Genomic DNA, 25207 nt, shown 5'->3' with positions numbered 1-25207 from the left:
ATCACTTGAACCTGGGAGGCAGGTTCAATGTTTATCTTGTAACTGACTACGTTACTGAATTTTTTTTTTTTTTTTTTTTTGAGACCTAGTCTCACTCTGTCACCCAGGTTGGAGTGTAGTGGCATGATCTTAGTTCATTGCAACCTCTGCCTCTAGGGTTCAAGCGATTCTCCTGCCTCAACCTCCCAAGTAGCTGGGACTACAGGCACCCGCTACCATGCCTGGCTAATTTTTTTTGTATTTTTAGTAGAGATGGCGTTTCACCATGTTGATCAGGATGGTCTCGAACTCCTGACCTCAAATGATCCGCCCGCCTCAGCCTCCCAAAGTGCTGGGATTACAGGTGTGGGCCACCGTGCCCAGCCTTGAATTATAAATTTAATAATTATTTTCTTGGGGTTTTGATGTAATAATCATATTATACATAAAAACAATGTTTTCTTTCCTCAATCTTTTGTCTTTTTTTTTCTTGGCTTAACACATTTGCCAGAACTTCCAGAAATGCTAAATAATAATGTTGATTGTTGGCATCACTGGGGTTTCTGATTTCTGACTTTAACTGGAAGATCTCTAATGTTTCACAATTAGGTAGTATTATTAGTCTGGTTAATATTTTCTTACTATTTCTCACCTTCTTTTTTTGGCGGTGGGGGCGGGGGGGACAGTCTCACTCTGTCGCCCAGGTTGGAGGGCAATGGCATGATTTCGGATCACTGCAGCCTTCGCCTGAGCTCAAGTGATCTGCCCGCCTCGGCCTCCCCAAAGTGCTGGGATTACAGGCATGAGCCACCGTGCCTGGTCTATTTCTCACCTTCTTAAAATGTTTAAGACATGTTATGAAATGTTTTATTTTTTTATTTTTATTTTTTTGAGACAGTCTCGTTCTGTTGCCCAGGTTGGAGTGCAGTGGATCTTGGCTCACTGCAACCTCCACCATCCTGGTTCAAGCAATTCTCCCCGCCTCAGACTTCTAACTAGCTGGGATTAGTGGCACTTGCCACCACGACCAGCTAATTTTTGTTTTTTTGTTTTTTTTTTTTGAGACGGAGTCTTGCTCTGTCACCCAGGCTGGAGTGCAGTGGCGTGATCTCGGCTCACTGCAAGCTCCGCCTCCTGGGTTCACGCCATTCTCCTGCCTCAGCCTCTCCGAGGAGCTGGGACTACAGGCGCCCGCCACCACGCCCTGCTAATTTTTTGTATTTTTAGTAGAGACGGGGTTTCGCCGTGTTAGCCAGGATGGTCTCGATCTCCTGACCTCGTGATCCGCCCACCTCGGCCTCCCAAAGTGCTGGGATTACAAGCGTGAGCCACCGCGCCCGGCCAACAATTTTTGTTTTTAGTAGAGACAGAGTTTCACCATGTTAGCCAGGCTGGTCTTGAACTGACCTCAGGTGATCCACCTGCCTCAGCCACCCAAAGTGCTGGGATTACAGGCGTAAGACACCGTGCCCGGCCTTGAAATGCTTGAGATAACCCACTTCTCTTTTAAAAAGCTGTGTAATTATGTGTAAATTATATATATATGTGTGTATATATGTGTATATATGTCTGTATATATATGTATGTATGTATATATATATGTGTGTGTGTATATATGTATAAATAGATGTCTACTTTTTTTTTTGAGACAGAGTCTCACTCTGTTGTCCAGCCTAGAGTGCAGTGGTGTGAGCTCACTGCAACCTCTGCCTCCCAGGTTCAAACGATTCTCCTGCCTCAGCATCCCAAGTAGCTGGGATTACAGGTGCCTGCCACCACGCCCAGCTAATTTTTGTATTTTTAGTAGAGACAGGGTTTCACCATGTTGGCCTGGCTGGTCTCGAACTCCTGACCTCGTGATCTGCCCGCCTCGGCTTCCCAAAGTGCTGGGATTACAGACGTGAGCCACCGTGCCCGGCCCTACGTTTTTTTTTTTGAGACAGAGTCTCACTCTGTTCCCCAGGCTGGAGTGCAGTGGTGTGATCAAGGCTCACTGCAACCTTCGCCTTCCGGGTTCAAGTGATCATCCTGCCTTAGCCTCCCAAGTAGCTGGGACTATAGGCATACTCCACCATGCTTGGCTAACTTTGTGTATTTTGTAGAGATAGGGTTTTGCCATGTTGCCTAGGCTGATCTTGAACTCCTGGGCTCAAACAATCAAACAATCTGCCTACCTTGGCTTCCCAAAGTGTTGGGATTACAGGCATGAACCACCAAAGCCAGCCTACTTTCATTTTTTAATAAATTCCTCTAGAAAGCAGGTTAGCGATACCTACAGAATCATTTACAAGTCAAGGAAGAAATTTTTTTCTTTTTTTTTTTGTTTATGAGACAGGGTTTTTGCTCTGTTGTCCAGGCTGCAGTGCAGTGGTGCCATCAGGGCTGACTGTAGCTTCAACCTGCCAGGCTCAAGTGATCCTCCTGCCTCAGCCTCTCGAGTACCTGGAACCACAGCTGTGTGCCACCGCATCTGGCTAACTTTTTCATTTTGTGTAGGATGAGGTCTCACCATGTTGGCCAGGCTGGTTTCGAACTTCTGGGCTCAAGTGATCTGCCTGTCTTGGCCTCCCCAACTGCTGGGAGTATAGGAGTGAGCCACCTCATCCTGGTGCAATTTGTCTTATTTAATGGACTCACGTTATTTTTCATTCTTTCAACGTTACTTCACTGTCTCTGTACCTTTCTCATGAAGCTCTGCTCCTAATTACTTTTGGCCAGACTATGTCATAGACATGTAAAGCTCTTCTCAGAGTTTTTCAACAATTCAATCAACAAGCTCACCTCTCAGAGTTGCTAGTCTGGAGAATACAATATAACTACACATTTAGTTATAAAAGCTCTGACTTGTTTTGTAAGACACACGCGCTGCACTGCTTTTTACTCTATGTACACAAATGTAAATTCTAGAAAACATACTGAAATTTTAAGCTTTATTAAAAAGGCAAGGGAAAAAAGCAGAACCTTAGATGCTAAACACTGGACACAGAAGAAAAGGACATGCCCTCTTACCTGCACTTCAATTTGCAGATCCTTGTCCAGGAGTGCTCTCTTCTTCAGGATCTCGGCTCTGAGCTGCTCTTTGTGCTTGAAGAGCAGAGCTGACAGCTTAGTGGCATTCTGCTTGCTACGTTTCTGCTCCACACTCTCTTCACGCTTCCGTTTTTTTGCTGCCTGTTTTTCTTCTTTATCTATCTTATCCAAAATATACTTCATCACCTGGTTACAGACAATCATTCTAGAGAAAAATACACAACCTATGTAATGCTGGGCGTTTCATTTTGAAAGGCTTAAGACATGATTCTTCTATGCCTCTACAGATGAGACAAAAACTTTCTGTGACTGGAAAACGTCAAGAGTGGTTCAAACCAGTTATGAGCAACTATTAGTGCCAAGTGTTCTCATTTAATGAACTTCAATCAAGATAAACAAGTATAAACTCAGAACTCTGTGCGTGTGCACGATAAAGAGAAGAGAAGGAGAAACAACAAGACCCTGCATATCCCCTACCTTTGATTCTCTTCTCTTTCAGCTGGAGTCATGCTCTTTTTCTGTTTTAAATGCTCTATTACAGCATTATGCTTCATCACCACCTTCAGGACAGAATAAATCCAAAAGTGCATATTTTATAATCACCACAGGTTAGTACACAGATAACAGTAGAAATTTGAGCACATATGTGTTTTTTTAAAGAAACTGTAAGAATTTTATATCGTAACATAAATAAAATTAGCAGCTACTAGATGGCCTGGGTGCTTACCACCTGCTGGGTACTGTGCTAGGCTAAGCACTTGACGTTACCTCGTTTATTCCTTATAACAACACTGAACCACAGCAATAATTTTATAAACAAGATACTGAGACATAAAGAAATTAACCACCTTGTTTGAGAAACAATAAGTAATACAGCTGAAATTTTAACCTGGCTATCCTTCTCCAAAGGCCGTATTTTTAACATTATGCTTTCTTCCCAGGAATGAATTTTAAAGAGCTGTCCCTCGTCTCCCCTATACAAAGATTAGGGGATAGACAGACAGTGTAGTAATTCTCAGTTTATAGATACACAGTAAAACTGGGTAACAATATATTTAAATATAATATATATGACCATCATTTTCATAAGAATACTACATCTTTAAAATAACTTCTCTGTTTAAAAAGTGCTTCTACATTTATGACCTCATTTAATCACTGCAGTAATCTCATGTGGCTGGAAAGAGAAGGGTTTTAATAGGCTATAGCTAAGGAGGGATAAATGAGTTTCATGGACTGTGAATGGGAGACCTAGGAACTGAATGAAGGTCTCACAACTTGGTAACACTTAAAATCCTGCCTAGTGCTGAGCGAAGCAAGCTATGGGTAGATGAAAAGATGGTTTCTGCCAGTAATGTTATTGGATGTTATATGTATGACTTCACTTTAGTAGACTAATTCTAACTCATCTAAATTGCTTTATTTCACTAATGTGCCATTGCAAGCTGTTGCTGGATGATGCCATTTTTTATTTAAGCTATGAAATAATACGCTTTTAAAAACTTTTTTACAAAGGTGTGGCTAGAAATGCAAATGAGTTTAATCTGTCTATAATTTGCATAGTCTACATGCAAACGAGTTTAATCTGTCTATAATTTGCATAGTCTACATGCAAACTAAGGAATGACAACTTTGAATAACTTTAAAGGAATTGCTATAATGTCTGAAGTGGCTTTAAAACTTAGTTAAACCCTCAAATTTTATATTAATGATTAAAGCTCATAACTCCATTCTTCCCATCTTAGTCCTCCCAAAATACAGGTCATTCCTAATAAGCACTGACTATATATTATATGTATCTAATGAAGTGTTCCACACCACAGTAGTCATTCAGTATTTTTTTTGGTCAATTCAGTGTTTCTTCTAAATTTAAACATTAATGACTTTGTCTCATTTAGGAAACCTAACACAACCAAACACTAAGTCTACTGCACAGCACAATAATTCAAGCTACTGAACATGCTGCTTTTACTTAATAACTTTACCTGTTTCTGAATGATTTCACTTTGATTAGAAGCTTGGAGGGTGTGTTCACGCTTAATTTCTATCTGTTGCTGTTTCTTCTTTTGCTGCTGATCCCTGAGTTGCTGAACCCTTTGCAACTGCTCTTGCACACTGGCTGCCTGCACTGTAACCACATTCTGAATCTGGTGAGTCTGCACAGCACTGCTTTGCTGAATTTGGATAGGTAACTGGAGTTTGATTTGCTGGGGCACACCACTTTGCTGAGCCTGTATCTGAGCCACAACCTGTGACTGGATCTGAGAGAGAACCTGGACTTGTTGTTGCAGCTGAGGCACAGCAATGACTTGGGGCTGTGGCTGCTGTATTTGTAGCTGAGGACGGGATGGGGATGAAACAGTAACTTGATTTAAAGTTTGTCCTGATGAAAGAGTTTGAGTTGAAGACTGTACCTGGGGTTGTGATTGTGGCTGGCCTTGGGAAGATATCTGAAGAGATGTATGTGGTTGAATTGGAATCGGTTGTGAGGTTGTAGTCTGAACCTGGGATTGTTGTCCAGGAGACAGTTGGGATGGAGTTGATGGACGTATTCGAGTCTGTGATGGACTTTGGACACGAACAGGAGACTGTCCTTGGACATTACTTTGAGGCTGAGACTGTGCTGCAACTTGGGGCTTGGATGACTGTGCGTGGGTGGGTTGTGCTTCAGAAGGGACATGGGATGAAACAGTTGTTTGGGTCTGAACTTCAGGCTGAGTCTGAACTTCAGGCTGAGCTGGGGACTGGGGCTGGGTTTGGGGCTGGGGCTGAGCTGAAGGCTGAGCAGTCTGTGGCTGGGCTTCTGCCGGACCCACACTTGATGACTGAGCTGGTGGCAGGGTTTTGTCTTGATGTACCTGCGTCTGGGGTGACAGTTTACTCTGCCTTTGTTCACCTGTACCTGTGAAAAGGAAAGATGAACCATTTCTATTACTCTGGAACATAAGACTGTGGTTAAAGACGAATCTGAAGGAAATTTTCTAAAGTTGAGAATTCTGGCCAGGCGTGGTGGCTCACACCTGTGCAATTTGGGAGGCTGAGGTGGGAGGATCGCTTGAGCAACATAGTGAGACCCCGTCTCTACACAGAAACAAAAAAAATAAAAACAAATTATCTGAGCATGGTGGAGCATGCCTACAGTCCAAGCTACCCGGGAGGCTGAGGTGGGAGGATTGCTTGAGTCCAGGAGGTCAAGGCTGCAGTAAGCAGTAATGGTGCTACTTCACTTCAGCCTGGGTGACAGAGCAAGACCCTGTCTCGAAAAAATAAATAAAGTAAATAAAGTTGAGGATTTTGTATTTTAGTACAGAAGGTGTATGCCTTTGAAATGCTCCATTTGGACATGCTTAGGGCAGGACGCTCTGAAATTGGGAAGCCTGGGCCCTGCTTCTTGGCTGTCCCCTGTACACTCTCCTAACTCTAGAGGGCTGGTTTCCAAAGTAAGCTGCAGCCTCTGGAAATCAGCCGGGTCATCTGGCCCAGGCTAACTGTCAAGCCTCACTTTTCTCCCACGATGCGGTGGTAGTTAGTTACAATGACTTGCAGCAGAAGGTCAACAAAGTGGTTCTGGACCCACTCTCAATCTCAGGTCATGAACTGGATTTACCCACCCTCCCTGAGATCACCTCCATGTCTCAATCAGCACCTACAAGGCTTAGCAAGGAGTAAGTGTGGGCATAGTTACCAAGATAACCATTATTTTTGCCCCCTTTGTTTCTCTCTCTTTTTTAACAGGAGGGAGAGGGTGGTGGTAACAGGGAGTCTGTAAGAACAGGGTACAAAAGCTTCGAGACGTTGTGAGGCTGACTAAGTCAACTGTTCAGCTCACTGGCTTGAGGCATATCCTTCCAAAGGTAAATACTGGTTCTCCTGTTGGCCTCTGTTAGCCCAGCAACGTGTAGTAGTAACATCCGACATTTCTGATAAACCCACAGCTCTACCTGCTGCTGTCGTGGAAACAGTGGTGGTGGTGGTGCTGGCTGTGGTGGCTGTTGTTGCCAATGGGGTAAAGAGGAATCGCTGAACAGTACCATTTGGCATTGCAGCTTGCATTAGCTGCTGGCCTGGGCCTGGGAGTACAGTCACCCCTTGAGGTATCAACTGCAACTGTCCAGTAGTTTGACCTTGTCCTTGAATTACTACTGTCAAACCTTGATTGCCACCCTGTGGAAAAAACACAACATGTAAACAGTGTTCAAAGCATCAATCTGTATGTATATCATTTTTATTAAATCATTTTTATGTGTAATGATCTTTTAATATAATGAAAATGCATATTTGAATGTCACCAGCAGGAATTTAGATAAGCTAAAGTAAGAATATTTATGTTGCTTAGTAGGAAAAACATCAACAATCCAGAGTTCCAGTTCAAGCTCCCCCAATGGTCAGCCAGTTATCTGTCCACAAGCAACATTGTTCCTCCAGATCCAAGTTTCCCAATCTATAAAATAAAGGTATTGAATAACTAAGGTCCCCACAAAATTCTGATTTTAAATAATCTTATATTCATATTTTACAATTTCAAAAGCATCTTCATAGATACTGCCTCATTTGATTCTCACAATGGACTTGTGACTTTATGGGATAGGCAGAGAAAATATTCTTCTGATTCCCAACTAAGAAACTCAGGTTAGAAAGGTCAAGTACCCTGCCCAACTTAAAGGTGAGAAAAAAAGAAGGAACCCAGATCTCCTGAATTTTGTCTTTCAATACATGCCAAATTACCTATGGGGTGTGTGTGTGCTAAAGTGTAAAAAACTTGGGGTTTTAGAAATGTAATGCAAACACCAAGTAAGGAGGATCACTAAGGTCTGAGCAGTTACCAAAATGGGGTCCAGAAATTTAAAATTCTCTAGGCGCTGTCTCTTCTGCCCAGAACTTTAATTAAACTAGAAATCTTGAATACCAGGAACATGCGGGAGAACTGGAAAGCAAAAGTAAAAACCATCCCCTAAACTCCCAGTGACCAAAACTGATGGCACAAAGTCCATGTACTAAGTAAGCTCCATATACATGTGAGTCCCTCAAAACTTATTTACTCTTGCTTTTCTAAAATAATTTTTTATGCACAAAATACACAAAACACCAAGTATAATTTAAAAATTATAAAGTAAACATCTATAAAACCGCGACTGTGGTCACCACTGCCAGTGTCCTAGAAGCCCCCACATGACTCACCTGGATCTCAATTCCCTCCCTCTCCCCTAGAGGTAAGCACTATCCTCACTTTGATGATAACACTGTGTTCCATTACTACTTCGGTATGTATCTTAGGGCCACTGAGGTTCACAAACTCAGGAGCAATATTCACGAAGAATACAATGGGAATGGTGCCCCCTCCGGGCAGGCAATGCGGCAGCCCTGTATCCCTACACAAAATAGCTTAGTTTTGCCTATTTCTGAATCTTATACAAATGAAATTATAACATGTGTTTTTTTTTTTGGCAGCTACTTGCTTCTTTAGCTTACCATTATATATTTGTGAGAATCATTTGCATAGTTCTGTGTTGTTGAAGTCTATTCATTTTTATTGCTGTAGGAATATACTACAATTTACTTATCTAGCTGATTTTGATAGACATCTGAGTTGTTCTTAGTTTTTGATTCTTATGAACAATGCTGCTATGAATATTTATGCCATGTATTCTGGTGCTCACATGAACAATAACTTCTCTAGGGATATACCTAGAAGGTATACTGGGACCTTGAGCATACACAGCTTTGACTTTACCAGACAATGTCCAGGAGGTTTCCAAAATGGCTGAACCGACTGATAGGCTCACCAGCTGTGCCTGAGAATTCTTTCTGCTCTACGTCTTTGCTAACTCTTGGTTTTGTTGGACATTTAAATTTGTACCAATCTCTTAAGCATATGGTTTTAATATGTACTTCTCTCATTATTAATAAAGTTCGGCAGTTTTTTGGAATTTGGGACATTTAGATTTCTTCTTTCCTCATAATGTTGGTTTGTCCTTTTTTTTCTTTTTTCTTTTTTTTGAGATGGAGTCTGTTGCCTAGGCTGGAGTGCAGTGTATGTATCTTGGCTCACTGCAACCTCTGCTTCCTGGGTTCAAGCAATTCTCCTGCCTCAGCCTCCCAAGCAGCTGGGATTACAGGCGTACACCACCACGCCCGACTAATTTTTGTATTTTTAGTAGAAACAGGGTTTCCCCATGTTGGCCAGGCTGGTCTGAAACTCCTGACCTCAAGTGAACCACCTGCCTTGGCCTCCCAAAACCTTGGCCTCCCAAAGTGCTGGGATTACAGGTGTGAGCCACCGCACCTGGCCTGTTTGTCTTTTTTCCTCCTGATCTATCTGAATTTTTTTCTTTCTTGATTTGTAGTAATTCTTTATTCTGGATATATAATAGTCCTTGGTTGGTTCTTTTCTCATTTTCTTCACTCTCTCTGTAGTGCGTTTGATGAACAGAGGTTCTTATCCTTATTTTTACAGTAGTTGAATTTATAAATATTTTCATTTATACTTAGCATTTTCTGTCTGTTTAGGAAAGCTATAAAGATATTCTTCTATCTTCTAAAGGTATTATAGTTTTACCTTTCACAGTTAGGACTTTCATCCTCCTGTAATTGAGTTTATGTACAGTGAGGTAATAATGGTCCAATTTCACAGTCTCCCATGTATATTCAATTGTCCTGGCACCATTTACTGAAAAGTCATCTCTTCCTTAATGATCTGCAATGTCACCTTTGTCATATAACAAGTGTCCACATACATAGGGTTCATGTTCTGCACTCTCTACTGTTCTGTTGGTCTATCTGCCTCTCCTTATGTCTGTACCTCACTATATTAATTAGTGAAGTATTACATACTAAGTTTTTTGGGTTTTTTTGAGATGAAGTCTTGCTTTGTCACCCAGGCTGGAGTGCAGTGGTGCAATCTCAGCTCACTACAATCTCCACCTCCCAGGTTCAAGCAATTCTTCTTCCTTCAGCCTCCTGAGTAGCTGGGATTACAAGCGCATGCCACCACGCCCAGCTAATTTGTTTGTACTTTTAGTAGAGACGGAGTTTCACCATGTTGGTCAGGCTGGTCTCGAACTCCTGACCTCAAGCAATCCAGCCACCCTGGCCTCCCAAAGTGCTGGGATTACAGGCGCAAGCCACCATGCCCAGCCTATACTAAGTTTTGATATCAGGTTATCATATAGGGCAAATAATCCTGTTCTTCAAAGGTATAGATATTCTTAATACTTTGTACCTCCATATAAACTTTTAGTATCAGCTTGTGAAGTTTCACTAAAAACAAAACCTCTTGGGATTTTGATGGGAGCTGCATTCAATTTATTAATCAATATTAGAAGACTTGCTAACAATATTGAGTCTTGCAAGGAAGCAGCTTAATGTACTCAAATTTTATTTGTCTCACAGAGATTAGCCAACTAACAAAATTTTGGTGGTTAAAAAGGTTATCTGTCTCACTGTTATAGCTCACTGTCTAAGGATTACTCTAGTAGTTGGGGTTTATTATATCCTGTCTAAGAGGTATTTCTGACTCCAGGAAGTAACCATTTCTTCAAGTCAGCACATTTAAAAACATATCAAAATAAGTTCATGTTTTTAAACTTACGGCAAGAATAAATAAGATCACCTCTAAATTGAAAATAAAGCTTATGTTACTTACGTGGCCCTGTGTTAACTGAGTGAGTTGAGCCATGGTGAGCTTCACTTGTCCTTGTTGCGGGCGAGGGGGTTGTGAGGCTGAAGACTGTATATTTGAAGTGGATGTTGCTGAAGTTAAGCTTTTCTGCCCAGGTGTTGAGGAAACTGTGTTAGGGGTGGAGATTGCAGTGGAGACAGGCTGTCCCCTGATGATTTGAGTCATCACTTGCTGAGGAGCACCTACACAAACAGCAAAACATTATGAATGCTTATACACCCTTGGCATTATTTTGAATTGAAATAATTCAACACCTCAGATGAACGTATTCTTTTCCATCTTCAAAAAAACACTAGGATATTCAGAGCCTAAGGATACATTCAGACATATACCCACATCCAAAGGTCCTGCCTGGTTGGCAGTGAGTCTGTTTTCACTGCCAACCGTTATCCAGTCTCTGCTGTCTGTAGGATAATGGAAAAAACCAATTAAAATTCTTCCTATAAACCTAAAACCAAAATGATAATAGGGAAGACAAAAGAGAATATGTAAAATACGCCATTTATAAGGCTGCCTTTTCTTAGTAATATAATATTAAAAATAAGATGCTAATTTAATAAAAAATTAATTCATATGAATTTTAAACAAAATATAAAGAATCTGGAATATTCTGGGCCAATTGCATTTATAATAAGCTTCTCTTACAGCTATTTGACAGACAGCTTGGGAGAACCATGAAGGTAAGGACCACTATATCCTCAATACTAAGGCAGAGTGCTCAAATAATGCTTTCTTTTTTTTTTTTTTTTTGAGACGGAGTCTCGCTCTGTCGCCCAGGCTGGAGTGCGGTGGCGTGATCTCGGCTCACTGCAACCTCTGCCTCCTGGGTTCAAGCGATTCTCCTGCCCCAGCCTCCCGAGTAGCTGGGACTACAGGCATGTCCCATCACACCCGTCTAATTTTTTGTATTTGTTTTAATAGAGACGGGGTTTCACTGTGTTAGGATTGTCTTGATCTCCTGACCTCATGATCCGACTGCCTTGACCTCCCAAAGTGCTGGGATTACAGGCGTGAGCAACCGCACCTGACCCAAATAATGCTTTCATAGTAATTGTTCAATAAATGTCTACTGAATGAATGAAGTTGAACTGGAATGGCTCTACAGTTTTCCATAAACCTCTTTTTAGTTTAACTTGCTGAAACTAGAATAGGCAAGTGGAATTTTCCCCCATGTAGAACAGTTGCTAAGAATAATTTTCTGGTAGCTAATTTGACGTTTACAGACTCATTACTAACTACTGAATAACATCAAATTTCTCAAGCTTTTAATATTTACTTGCTGCCTTTTTTCCAGATGGAAAATAGTCTTTAAAAATATGTATTAAATAAGTAGGAAAAGAAATGGGCAGAGTGTGGAGAGAGAATTCACAAATGAAGAACTTAAAACAGTTTTTAATGCCAACTTGTAGTAATTGAGGAAATTCAGCACTGTGATACATGATACTATTTGCAGTTGCCTGAATATTTTACTTTACTGGTGATATCAAGGGTTGGCAGGGTTCAGTGAAATAGGCACACAGAGGTGGCAGTAGTGTGAATTGGAATAACCTTTCAAAACTTCAACTTAGTACTATCTTCCTACTATGAACCCAGTATTATTTTTTGGAGGGTTACTTTAAAGAAATAATCATAAGCACCCAAAAATGTATAAGCAGGGATTTTACCATGGCGTTAGTTTAACAACAACAACAACAACAAAAAGGTGTAAGAGAGGTATTCTGAATGTCAAAATAAGTTTTCATTTTATACATGTGCAGTAATATGAAGTATCATTCAGCCATTAAGAGAAACACAAAGAAATTTTCCTTGGTTACTCTCATTCATTTATTCAAGATGAACTGAAAGACAGCATAACATAGTGTGGCCAAGGTCTTTAATTTGAGAACTCCTGTATCCCAGCGCTATGTTGTTGCATTGCAGTTTGAGAAACAATACATGAAAAGTTATCACTTCCAGAGATCACCTGGTACAGATACATTGCCATCATAAGCAGAGACAGATAAAAGGATTGGTACCGATTCATTTTTATAAGCCACCCAGATGATCTCCAATAGGTATATATCAATTTATTTTTAGATCAAAATGGAAATTCAAAAATTTAATAATTTCTGACCATACTCCGAGGGTCTGTAAAGTCTCGCTCTGTTGCCCAGGCTGAGGGGCAGTCTCAGCTCACTGCAACCTCTGCCTCCTGGGTTCAAGCAATTCTCCTGCCTCAGCCTCCCAAATAGCTGGGATTACAGGCTGCGCCACCATGCCTGGCTATTTTTTGTATTTTAATAGAGATGGGGTTTTGCCATGTTGGCTAGGCTGGTCTCAAACTCCTGACCACAGGTGATCCACCCGCCTTGGCCTCCCTAAGGGCTGGGATTACAGGCGTGAGCCACTGTACCCAGCCGGATCTCATCTTAGGAAAAGCTAGTGTGGTGTAGGATGAGGGATAAGTTCCAGTGTGATCTGTGCACACCTGAAGACACAACCCACACCCACCCACCCTCCACCTCTCTCTGACCACAACTCCTTTGACTCCCACTTCTTGTCCTCCTTGGGTCCCCCTGAGACCCACTGGCTATCCATCCCTTCAATGTCACCAGGTCCACTCCTGCCTCAGGGCCCTTGCATTTTTTCTTTTTCATAAAAGACTTTTTCCTCAGATATCTGCACAGCTCCACAGCTCTCTCATTTCAGGTCTTTATCCAAATTTCATCTTGTTAGTGAGTCCTTCTAAGGCCATCCTTCCTAAAAGTTCAACCCTCCCTGCAAATCATTCCCAGATCCCAACTCTAAACATTATCGTTCCTCCCCTCAGTCTTTCTAAGTACTTTTCTTTTTTTTTTGACGGAGTCCGATTCTCCTGCCTCAGCCTCCCAAGTAGCTGGGATTATGGGCACCCACCATGATGCCCAGCTAATTTTTTGTATTTTTTGTAGAGATGGGGTTTCACCATGTTGGCCAGGCTGGTCTTGAACTCCTGACCTCAGGTGATCCACCTGCCTCAGCCTCCCAAAGTGCTGGGATATTAGGCGTGAGCCATTGCGCCTGGCCAGTACTTTTCATTATTTAACATGATATATGCGTAAAATTCATATATTATTATACACAATATATATTTAAATATATGTATAATTAATTTACCTCATTATCTACCTTTTCCACTAGACTATAAGTTTCATGAGGGCATTATTTTGTCTGATTAGTTTATAACCATGGCCACTTGGGCCTGGAACAGCATCTGGCACATAGGTAGTATTGAATAATTGTTGAATGAATAAATGAATATCTGGACTTGGGAATCAGATAAATCTGGTTTGAATCCCAGATTAATAGCTTGGGAAATTATTCAACATTCTGAATTTCAATTTTCTCATTGGTAAAATGGGGATAGTGTTAGTACCTATTTTATATGAAGATTAAATGAATGCTTATGTACAAAACACATACAGCCTGGCACAGAGTAAATGATGAATATATGACAGTTGCTATTTTAGAGTATTACTACTAAGAATTAGTTCGTTTAAGGCAGACTTTCATTTAAGTACATTAAATGAGTGCTGCACAGCCAGGCGGCAGGGTTGAGTAGTTCATCATACAAACCCTATCCTCACAGGGGATTCAAGACTCCAGGGAAGAAAAGTGGCAAAACCCTGGAGATGAGAGTGGTTTGGAAACTACACATTCACTTATGCATGTCAGACAAACACATACTTGCAGCTACATAGGGCATTATGCAACAAAGTTTGTGTGTATCCATAGTAATACCAGCATTTACAGTTTATCTGGCAATTTACCACAACTATCAGTTTTCTAAGTATATAGAAAACATTCATCACCTATAAATTTCACTTTCTCCTTTATGTTAGTTCTCTTTCCTAGTAGCTACCTGTCTCACATAATAGATACTAAATCTTATCAATTGTTCCTGCAGCATTAACTGAAATAATCCATCTTCCTTTCTTTTCTCAGGTAAATGCTACTTAGGCAAGACGATTGCCTTAAAACAAAACAAAACAACAACAAAAAAACCTGCTATATTTCATATTAGAATTGGTGCTAAATTAGTAAAATGGGAAAGATTTTATCTGTCTTTCCCCTTATGCCCTGGAACCATGTTTTATAATAAGAAAATTATTTCCTACCCATTTCCAAGAACTTTACCTGTAAAACCACGAAGTCTGTAATTCCTTGCTATAGGTAACATTATGGCAACTTTTCAAATTTCTTCTGTTGATACGTCATTGAGACATTCAATTTATAAGCACAATATTTAATTATGTCTTGCTATTCAAATAGATCTACGTCCTAAGTATGGATAGTAAGACTTCTGAAAGTCTTACTACAAGGATACCTATACAAAATTCTTTTTTTCATTTTTGAGACAGTTTCACTCTGTCACCCAGTCTGGAGTGCAGTGGCGCAATCTTGGCTCACTGCAACCTCTGCCTCTAGGGTTCCAGCAATTCTCCCTGCCTCAACCTTGAGTAGCTGGGATTACACCTGCCACCATTCGCAGTTAATTTTTGCATTTTTAGTAGAGACAGGGTTTCACCATGTTGGGCAGGCTGGTCTTGAACTCCTGACCTCAGGTGATCTACAATTCCTTTTGAGTTAAAAAAGCTCACTTTATTTTTATTGTACTTTTTCATTCCTAATTCTGTGAACAAGCATATTCTTCCCTTTTCCCTAGATTAGACTTGCAAAATAATGGTCTAATTTTTTTGGTCTTTTCTGTTTTGTAATTATTATTACTTTGCTTTCATTTCCTCCCTCATTTTCTTTCCTTTTTTCTTTTTTTGAGACAGGGTTTCACTCTGTCACCCAGGCTGGAGGTGCAGTGGCAACATTGTGGCTCACTGCAGCCTTGACCTCTTGCGCCCATGTGATCCTCCTGCCTCAGCCTCCCAAGTGGCTGAAACCACAGGCATGTGCCACCACGCGTGGCTAATTTTTTAGAAATTTTTTGTAGAGATGGGGGTCTCACTACATTGCCCAGGATGTCTAGAACTAATAGGTTCAAGTGATCTGACTGCCTTGGTCTCCCAAAGTGCTGGGATAAGAGGTGTGAGCCACTGCATCAGGTCTTGTTTTCTTTCGAAACTTGTTTTATATATGTTTCTAACTTCTGATTAAGAATAGAGATATTTTTGGTTTGTTTTATTCACTGATTTATTTCAACTGCCTAGAGTAGGTGTTCAAATATGTATTGAATAAACTGAATCACCTCTAAGTTTAACTGCGGCATCAAGGCTTAAGGTTGCTATTTGAGAATTGTTTTGTAATTATGTATTTGATGTATCTTTAACTTAAAAGTTACTTAGAATGTACTTACATACTTTTTTTTTTTTTTTTTTTGAGACGGAGTTTCGCTCTTGTTGCTCAGGCTGGAGTGCAATGGCGCCATCTCGGCTCACCACAACCTCTGCCTCCTGGGTTCAAGCGATACTCCTGCCTCAGCCTCTCGAGTGGCTGGCACTGCAGGCACGCACCACCACACCCAGCTAATTTTTGTATTTTTAGTACAGGCGGGGTTTCACCATGTTGGTTAGGATGGTTTTGATCTCTTGACCTTGTGATCCACCCGCTGGCCTCCCAATGTGCTGGGATTACAGGCATGAGCCACCGCACCCATCTGTACTTACATACTTCTAAGCAAGTTAAGGTTATTAGTATAATATCTAATATCTTTTTCTTTTCTTTTTTTTTTTGAGACAGAGTTTCACTCTTGTTGCCCAGGCTGCAGTGCAGTGGTGCAATCTCGGCTCACTGCAACCCCCACCTCCCAAGGTTGCAGTGATTCTCCTGCCTCAGCCTCCCGCGTAGCTGGAATTACAAGTGCTCACCATCACACCCAGCTGATTTTTGTATTTTTAGTAGAGAAGGGATTTCACCATGTTGGCCAGGCTGGTCTCGGAACTCCTGACCTCAGGTGATCTGTCCATCTTGGCCTCCCAAAGTGCTAGGATTATAGGCATGAGCCACAGGGCCTGGTCATGTCTTTTTTTTCCTAACACATCTTGTTACAGTTTAATATAGTATTTTAATATTAATTTCTAGCTTTACTATAAAGAATGTGGCCTATACACATTTTATTTTTTGGAATTTATCAAGGTTTTATCTATGACTCAAGAACCACTTTTCCACCAAAAAGCCTATGAATATTATTTTTCTTTTTTCTTTTTTTTGAGATGGAGTTTCACTCTTCTTGCCCATGTTGGAGTGCAATGGCAGGGTCTCGGCTCACTGCAACCTCTGCCTCCTGGGTTCAAGCAATTCTCCTGCCTCAGCCTCCCGAGCAGCTGGGATTACAGGTGCCCACCACCATGCCTGGCTAATTTTTGTATTTTTAGTAGAGATGGGGTTTCGCCATGTTGGCCAGGCTGGTCTCAAACTCCTGACTTCAGGTGATCCACCCATCTCAGCCTCCCAGAGTGCTGGGATTACAGGCGCGAGCAACTGCGCCCAGCCAATCTTTACCTTTAAGCCAATAAAAAATGACTCTTTTTCATAAATTTTTTCTTTTTATTAAACATTGAATTTTATTCTGTCCAGTATCAGTAGGGCCATCTTTGTCTTTTCTTTCTTTTTATGGCCTTTATTTTGTGTGCCTGTGTCCATCTTTAATTTATTATCTTTTGTAGCTTTTGTAGTAATTTGATTTTAGCTAAATTTCTCATAAATGTATAGGGTTTAAAAAAAAATCTTTAACGTCTTCAACTTTTTTTTCTTTTCTGAGACAGGGTCTCACTCTGTCGCCCAGGCTGGAGTGTAGTGGCATGATCTTGGCTCATTGCAACCTCTGCCTCCTGGGTTCAAGCGATTCTTCCACCTCAGCCTCCCAAGTAGGTGGGATTACAGGTGCATGAGGCACCATGCCCGGCTAATTTTTTTGTATTTTTAGTAGAGATGGCATTTCGCCATGTTGGCCAGGCTGGTCCTGAACTCCTGGGCTCAAGTGATACTTCTGTCTTGGCCTTCCAAAGTGCTGGGATTACAAGGGAGAGTCACCTAGCCTAGCCAGTCTTCAATTTTTAAAATGGTAGTTTTAACGTATTCACATTAAGAGTAATAAATGAACATCTGGCACTGCATTTGTAATTTTGTTTTATATGTTTCTTTGCTGTCTCCTTGATTTTCTGTCTTTTGCTATACAGACTGTTTTCTTTACTTAATTATATATTTTATTAGTGGTTTCTGTTACATTTTTAATAAGCATACTTCAACCTATTTTACTGTCAAGGTCAAAATGAAATGAATAGAGCTCACAACGCATTAGAAATTTAGTATGCTTTGAAGTATTAATTCAAGTTGTATTTCTTGTATGTAGTGCCAAATGCAGAGAATTACATATTTCCCAGACTGGCTGTTGAGATGTAAAATAATAATGCTGGATGGATAAATACCTGGCTGTACCATCACAGGTGTTCGAATAATTGCCTTTCCTAGTGTTGACTGTTGGAGTGGTGTTCTAATCACGGTCATACCAGGGCGAATCTGAGGCCCTGTGATTACCTATAAATGACACAAAGAACAATGAATTAAAATGCTTTAAAAAGACTAAAGTATAATCGACTTAGAACACAAGATCTTTAAACATTCTATATTAATAAAAATGTTTACAGAAATGACAGGGGCTCTTGAACATTACATTTTAAATTGTATTAAACATCAGAATAAAGATGGAATTTTGAGGAAAGAAAACTAAATTCAAATGCTATCATACAAAATTCCCTGCCACTGATACTAAAATAGCCTATGGAATAAAAGGAAGGAACATATGCCAGTGAGGCTCTGCTCTGTAACTAGTGCTCACAGGAAAATGTGGAGTCCCACTTTCTGTAAGCTCCAGACCATACCTGTAACCCACAGAATATAACAGGAAGATCAGAAACCAAATATTCTTTCATAGTTTTTAAAAAATTATTTATTTATTTATTTTAAAGACAGGGTCTCACTCTGTTGCCCAAGATGGAATGCAGTGATGCAATCACAGCTCATCGTAGCCTGGCTCTCAATCTTGGGCTTAAGCAATCCTCCTGCCTCAGCCTCCCAAGAAGCTAGGACTATGGGTGAATGGCACCATGTCCAGCTAATCATTCATTCATTCATTCATTTGTTCATTCATTGACTTATTTAGAGACAGAGTCTTGCTTATTTATTTATTTAGAGACAGAGTCTCGCTCTTTCACCCAGGCTGGAGTACAGTGGCACGATCTTGGCTCACTACAACCTCCGCCTCCCGGGTTCAAGCAATTCTCCTGCCTCAGCTTCCCAAGTAGCTGGGACTACAGGTGTGTGCCACCACACCCAGCTAATTTTTGTATTTTTAGTAGAGACAGGGTTTCACCATATTGACCAGGATGGTCTCGATCTCTTGACCTCGTGATCCGCCCCCACTGGCTTCCCAAAGTGCTGAGATTACAGGCGTGAGCCACCGCATCCGGCCCAGCTAATCTTTACACTTCTTTTTTTTTTTTTTTTTAAGACAGAGTCTCACTCTGTCACTTAGACTGCAGTGCAGTGGCACCATCTCAGCTCACTGTGGCCTCTGCCTTGTGGGTTCAAGCAATTCTCATCCCTTACCCTCCCAAGTAGTTGGGAATAGCTGGGACTATAGGCACATGCCACCATGCCCAGCTAATTTTTTGTATTTTTAGTAGATATGGGGTTTTGCCATTTTGTTTAGGTTGTTCTCGAACTCCTGGCCTCAAGTGATCCTCTTGCCTCAGCCTCCCAAAGTGCTGGCATTACAGGCGTGAGCTACTGCCCCTGGTCCCTTCGTAGTTTTAAAAGGGAAACTAGAAATTATTTTATTTTCAGTTTTATAGTTAGGTTCAGAACATTTTCAAAAATTTAAAACTTTAAACCTTTTTCCATAATGCTAGTCTACAAAACTTTAAGCCTTTTCCATACTAGTAACAAAGAAATTACATATCTGGGCCAGGTGCAGTGACTCAGGCCTGTAATCCCAGCACTTCGGGAGGCCGAGGCAGGTGGATCACCCGAGGTCAGCAGTTTGAGACCAGCCTGACCAACATGGTAAAACCCGTTTCTACTGAAAATACAAAAATTAGCCAGGCGTGGTGGTGGGTGCCTATAATCCCAGCTACTTGAGAGGCTGAGGCAGGAGAATTGCTTGAACCCAGGAGGCGGAGGTTGCAGTGAGCGGAGATCATGCCATTGCATTCCAGCCTGGGCAACAAGATTGAAACTCTGTCTCAAAAAAAGAAATGATGTATCTAATATGTGTACATATCAGCTGATAACAAACTAGTTAACAGTACTGTAGATTACTTTTTAATTTTTTTTTTTTTTTTTGAGACAAGGTCTGGCTCTATTGCCCAGGCTAGAGTGTGGTGGCATAATCTCAGCTCACTGCAACCTTCCGCTCCCAGGCTCAAGCCATCCTCCCACCTCAGCCTCCTGAGGTGCTGGGACTACAGGTGAGCACCACCACGCCTGGCTAATTTCTGTATTTTTTGTAGAGACGGGGTTTTGCCATGTTGCCCAGGCTGGCCCTGTACTCCTGAGCTCAAGTGATCTGCCCGCCTTGGCCTCCCAAAGTGTTTGGATTACAGGCGTGAGCTGCCGCACCTGGCCCAGCATTTTAAATTCGATTTCTTAGTGAGCCTGCACAGCACACTTCCTTGGGTGGTCTAGTGCTGTCCACTGTTTTACATAAAGAAATTTTCTTTATAAAATCCTAGAAAGCAATTATTATTCTTCATAAACCATACTAATGTGTCATTAACTAAATGTTAAACATTAATACTTCAAGTATCATTTTCACTTATCAGAAATATAACAGATTTTTTTCCAAATCAGTACTCTGTCACAGATTCAGTATTAGGCAAAGGAAACTGAGTTGGATTAATCTTGGAAGAAGTCATTCTAAAAATAATGTGATGTGCTCGACACATCAAACCAAATAAGTCTGTAAGATTCTTACTTGTGAATTGCTTGTGGTTCCTCCAGAGCCTGAGGTATTGGGCCTAATTGTGACTGTTGCTGTCCTGGGCTGGAATGAAGTAAAGGTTTGCTGACTGGTACCTGTACTTGATGGAATGATACCCAAGACTTTCTGCTGTACTTGAACAACGCCTTAAAAAAAGATGAAGCATAATTAAAAACTGTCACTTTATTGGAAAGCATTACGTGGTGCTCGGTTGCTGAGGAGAAACTACGTGTGGCAGGGTTTTATAGTGGGCTACATAGAATGTGAGATCCGAGGACTGAAATCAGCGAAAAGGAGATGAAAAATAATGGCAACAGTATGATCTGGCAAATGTGAATTAAAACTCTTCACATTTCCCTTACCTCCTTGTGTTGCTGGCACATTTACAGCGACAATCTTGCTGTTTGCAGGAAGTGGCAGTTTGGTAATTACTTTTCCTGCCATAGTGACTGGATTGCCTGTAATTTGGAACGTCTGACCTGTGCTGGCAATGGTTGTAGCAGATGTGGCAGCTGTGCTGGTGGCTAATGGGGTATAAGACATTTAATAAGCTTTAGATTTAAAATAACCAGCAACGTAGTGACTTCTAGGAAAGGGCACCAATGCATGAAATGTGGCTCATTTTGTATTTTTAATAAAAACATTCCTCTCCACTCAAAGTGAACTATGTAAATGTTGAAAGTGAAATAATGTAAGAGAGGAGTTTGCTAATGTAATATTATGAACATTATTTGTAACAAACCAAATGTTACAGCTTGTTTGCTCAACTGGCTGCAAAAGAAAAACAATCTTCTAAAAAAATGTTTCATTTCAGTAGCTAAACGGTTGAAAATTCATTTTCCTGAACCAAAGTAATCTTTTACTTAATGATAGTTCCATACCTGAATTTGACTGGCCTTGCTTAACCCATGTAGCAAAGGTTTGATGAAAGTTCTTGTTTTGTTGGAATGTTACTGTAGCTGGAGATCCAACTTTAGTAGTTAGTACCATTTTGGTTCCAGTTGTAACGGAGCCACTTATGGGGGCCACCATAACCTTCTGTGCTGGAGAGATGGTACTGGTTGTACTGTTTGTTGGCGAAGTAGTGGCAGTTGCAATCACTGTCGGCTTCTGCTGCTCCAGTCGTTTCTAAAAAAGTGAGGGAGAGGAAACATGAATCAAAATAGTTCTAAATAAAAACAATACCATTCTACAAGAAGTCTGTCCACAATTTCTCTCACCTTAAGAAATTCCACTACATTTCTGAAATATTTTACTTCCAAAAAGAATATATGCCCATATAAATTTACCCATATTTATGGCTGGCTGTGGTGGCTCACACCTGTAATCCTAGCACTCTGGGAAGCTGAGGTGTGTGGATCACCCGAGGTCAGGAGTTCGAGACCAGCCTGGCCGATATGGTGAAACCCCACCTCTACTAAAAATACAAAAATGAGCCAAGCATTGTGGCTCATGCCTGTAATTCTAACTACTCGGGAGGCTGAGGCAGAAGAATTGCTTGAACCCGGGTGGCAGAGGTTGCAGTAAGCTGAGATCATGCCACTGCACTCCAGCCTGGGTGACAGAGTGACTCCACGTCTTAAAAAAAAAAAAAAAAAAAAAAAATTACCTGAATTTAATTTCTTGATGAAGGCCATATATATATTTTTACTTCCTCCAAGGTTCCTATCTATGAAGGCAGTATTTTCACATCTCTATATCACATATATTACATTTAAAGTACTAAGCTGTTCACAGCAGAAAATTTTATATCAAGTTTTTCTGGCTTGTACAAATATCCAAGGTTTCAGACTGAAAACAACACAGATGTGGGTAAGCTTACTGGAGACAGAAACACCATGTGCTCAGCGGTAAGATTCAGAGCTGAGAACAAATGGAGCTGTGAAAGGTTTCTGTTTCACTGTAATGTTAATTTATCCAACTATAAAAGCATGTCAATAGTTAATGATACTATTATTAAAGTTGGCAAACCTGCAATCAAGCAAGCTGAAAATTACAAAATAGTTTTCCTAGACTTCTATTATACATTCAAATATTTTTACAGAAAAATACTTTATACTATACAGAGTAATATAACATGATCTTTAAAACTAGTTATTAAAGATATTCTATATATCCTTTATTATGGATTGTTAAACTTTTCTAACAGCTTATCAACAGTGGTGTGATGAGTAACAGTATAACCATACACATGTAAAACAACAGGTGAAATTTATTGCAAACCTGGTGGCAGATGCTTTACCTTCATTATCTTATAAGCTGAGGAAACGGAGACTAGAGAGGTTGTGTAACTGGCCCAAGGCCACAGAGCTAGTTAAGGGTGACGCTGGGATGTCTGCTAAAATCAAATTCCAATCCTGCACGACAATCTTCTGCCTTTGCAAACTGCTCACCTATGACATCACGTCCAATTTTTTTAGGACTACTTTTGTACCTATCCTATATACCTGAATATAATATAAAGTACTTTACACAATTTCTCATTCCTCAGAAGAGCTTAGTTTTCAACTCTTAGAGACGTCACCTGATTAAATCAGTTAAAAAAAAGAAAGAAAGAAAAAAAAAAAAAGACGGAGGCAAAGGTGGGCGTGGTAGTGTGTCTGTAGCTCCAGCTACTCAGGAGGCTGAGGCCAGAGGATCACCTTAAGCCCGGGAATTCAAAGTTGCAATGAGCTATGATCTCACCACTATACTCTAGCCTCAGCAACAGAGCAACACCTTATCTCTGAAAAAAAAAAAAGGAGGCAAAGAAAGAACAGATATATTAGTACTTATTTATAGGAGGATATGCCTTCAAAGTTGAAGTGTTAGCTATCTTCATAAATAAGCATTTTAAATAAATTTTTTAAAGTAATATACTGGCTGGGCACGGTGGCTCACGCCTGTAATCCCAGCACTTTGGGAGGCCAAGGCAGGCGGATCACGAGGTCAGGAGATCGAGACCATCCTGGCTAACACAGTGAAACCCCGTCTCTACTAAAAATACAAAAAATTATTCAGGCGTGGTGGCAGGCGCCTGTAGTCCCAGTTACTCAGGAGGCTGAGGCAGGAGAATGGTGTGAACCCGGGAGGCGGAGCTTGCAGTGAGCCAAGATCGCACCACTGCATTCCAGCCTGGGTGACAGAGTGAGACTCCATCTCAAAAAAAAAAAAAAGTAGTACATTAGGGCCAAATGCAGTGGTGCTCCCTATCTCAGCACTTTGGGAGGCCCCAGTAGGCAGATCACTTGAGCTCAGGAGTTCAAGACTAGCCTGGGCAATATGGCAAAAGTCCTATCTCTACAAAAAAATACAAAAATCAGCCAGACACGGTGGTGCAGGCCTGTAGTCCCAGTTACTTGGGAAGCTGAGGTGGGTACACTGCTTGAACCCAGGAGATTGAGAATATGGTGAGCCATGATCGTGCCACTGCGCTCCAGCAGTCTGGGCAAGAGAGCGAGACCCTGTCTCAAAAAAAAAAGTAATATGTTAGGTTGTATTGCAGAGATGAGAAAACACACCCAATAAAATAAAAAAACAATGCAACTAGCCAGTTGTTATAGATATTTGGGTTTAGTGATTGATTTCCTGTGACAGACAGCATCATACATAGAATCCAAAAGTGCTATCATCTCAAACTTTGATGTAAGTGAAGATAAGGACCTACAGTAAACTGAAAGATACACAAGAATTTGAAAAAATGTTTTATAAAATGCAAGGGAAAACTAGTTTGAAACAAATAATTTGGTTTATATGCGATTTTTAAATAGTTATGTAACTATGTTAATAATACTGTATATAGATATATCTTTTCACTTGTATCCTCAATGTTCATATATTGAAGTTGGTAAAAACTTTTATAGTATTTTCTCAATAGGAGTAAGTGGCAATCATCTTTTATTCAGGTCCTCAATGTTTAGGCACATACGGCACATTGTATTTTTATTTTTATTTTTAAAATTTTGTTTTTTTCTTTTATTAGAGACAGGGTCTCCCTATGTTGCCCAGGCTGGTCTTGAACCCCTGGACTCAAGGGATCCTCCTGCCTTGGACTTCCAAAATGCTGGGACTACAGGCATGAGCCACTGCGCCTGGCCATGGCACATTATTTATAGTATGAAAACACTAAGAAACCGTCAGTAGCTTTATAATAATCAATTACAACAAACTCTTACGGAGCTTTAGTATACTTTGCTTTTTCATAGACTACAGAAATTTTCCAGATTGGAAATTCACAAGAAAAAATTATTTTCAGAAATTACTTTATGAAACTCTAAAGATAATAAATAATAGAAATCTTATTTCAGATGTCCTCCAAATATGTATACTTTTTACAAAACCACAGCTTGGTGTACCCACAGAGCTGTTTTCAAATAAAGACAATAAGATATACGTGAGATACACTTAAAAAAAAAAAAAAAACCTGGATGGGTGCAATGGCTCACACCTAAAATCCCAGCACTTTGGAGGCTGAGGCAGGTGGATCGCTTGAGTCCAGGAGTCTGAGACCAGCCTGGGGAATATGGTGAAGCCCTATCTCTACAAAAAATACAAATATTAGCTGGGCATGGTAGTGTGTGCCTGTAGTCTCA

The 25207-nt window shown here is 40.6% G+C and overlaps 1 protein-coding gene across 13 annotated transcripts in view; it reads right to left on the bottom strand.

The window, feature by feature from the left end:
- The window catches only part of BPTF (bromodomain PHD finger transcription factor), a 157517-nt gene that overhangs the window by 29987 nt on the left and 102323 nt on the right, over nucleotides 1-25207 (bottom strand). For 7 of the 13 annotated variants that reach the window (XM_032177829.2, XM_032177820.2, XM_032177818.2 and 4 more), the window contains 9 exons: nucleotides 21518-21764; nucleotides 20999-21160; nucleotides 20631-20782; nucleotides 18085-18193; nucleotides 10652-10869; nucleotides 6951-7173; nucleotides 4995-5911; nucleotides 3487-3569; nucleotides 2989-3214 (listed from right to left, as the gene is read on the bottom strand). In XM_032177829.2, coding sequence (XP_032033720.1) covers nucleotides 2989-3214; nucleotides 3487-3569; nucleotides 4995-5911; nucleotides 6951-7173; nucleotides 10652-10869; nucleotides 18085-18193; nucleotides 20631-20782; nucleotides 20999-21160; nucleotides 21518-21764 — 2337 coding nt within the window. The remainder of the gene's footprint in view (nucleotides 1-2988; nucleotides 3215-3486; nucleotides 3570-4994; nucleotides 5912-6950; nucleotides 7174-10651; nucleotides 10870-18084; nucleotides 18194-20630; nucleotides 20783-20998; nucleotides 21161-21517; nucleotides 21765-25207) is intronic. The other 6 variants (XM_032177822.2, XM_032177831.2, XM_032177819.2 and 3 more) reach the window with 3 other exon arrangements.

This window comes from Hylobates moloch, unplaced genomic scaffold (genome assembly GCF_009828535.3).
Source record: "Hylobates moloch isolate HMO894 unplaced genomic scaffold, HMol_V3 SCAFFOLD_15, whole genome shotgun sequence".
NCBI lineage: Eukaryota > Metazoa > Chordata > Mammalia > Primates > Hylobatidae > Hylobates > Hylobates moloch.
Note: the sequence above shows the minus strand (reverse complement) of the source record. Positions and strands in the feature narration are given on the sequence as shown.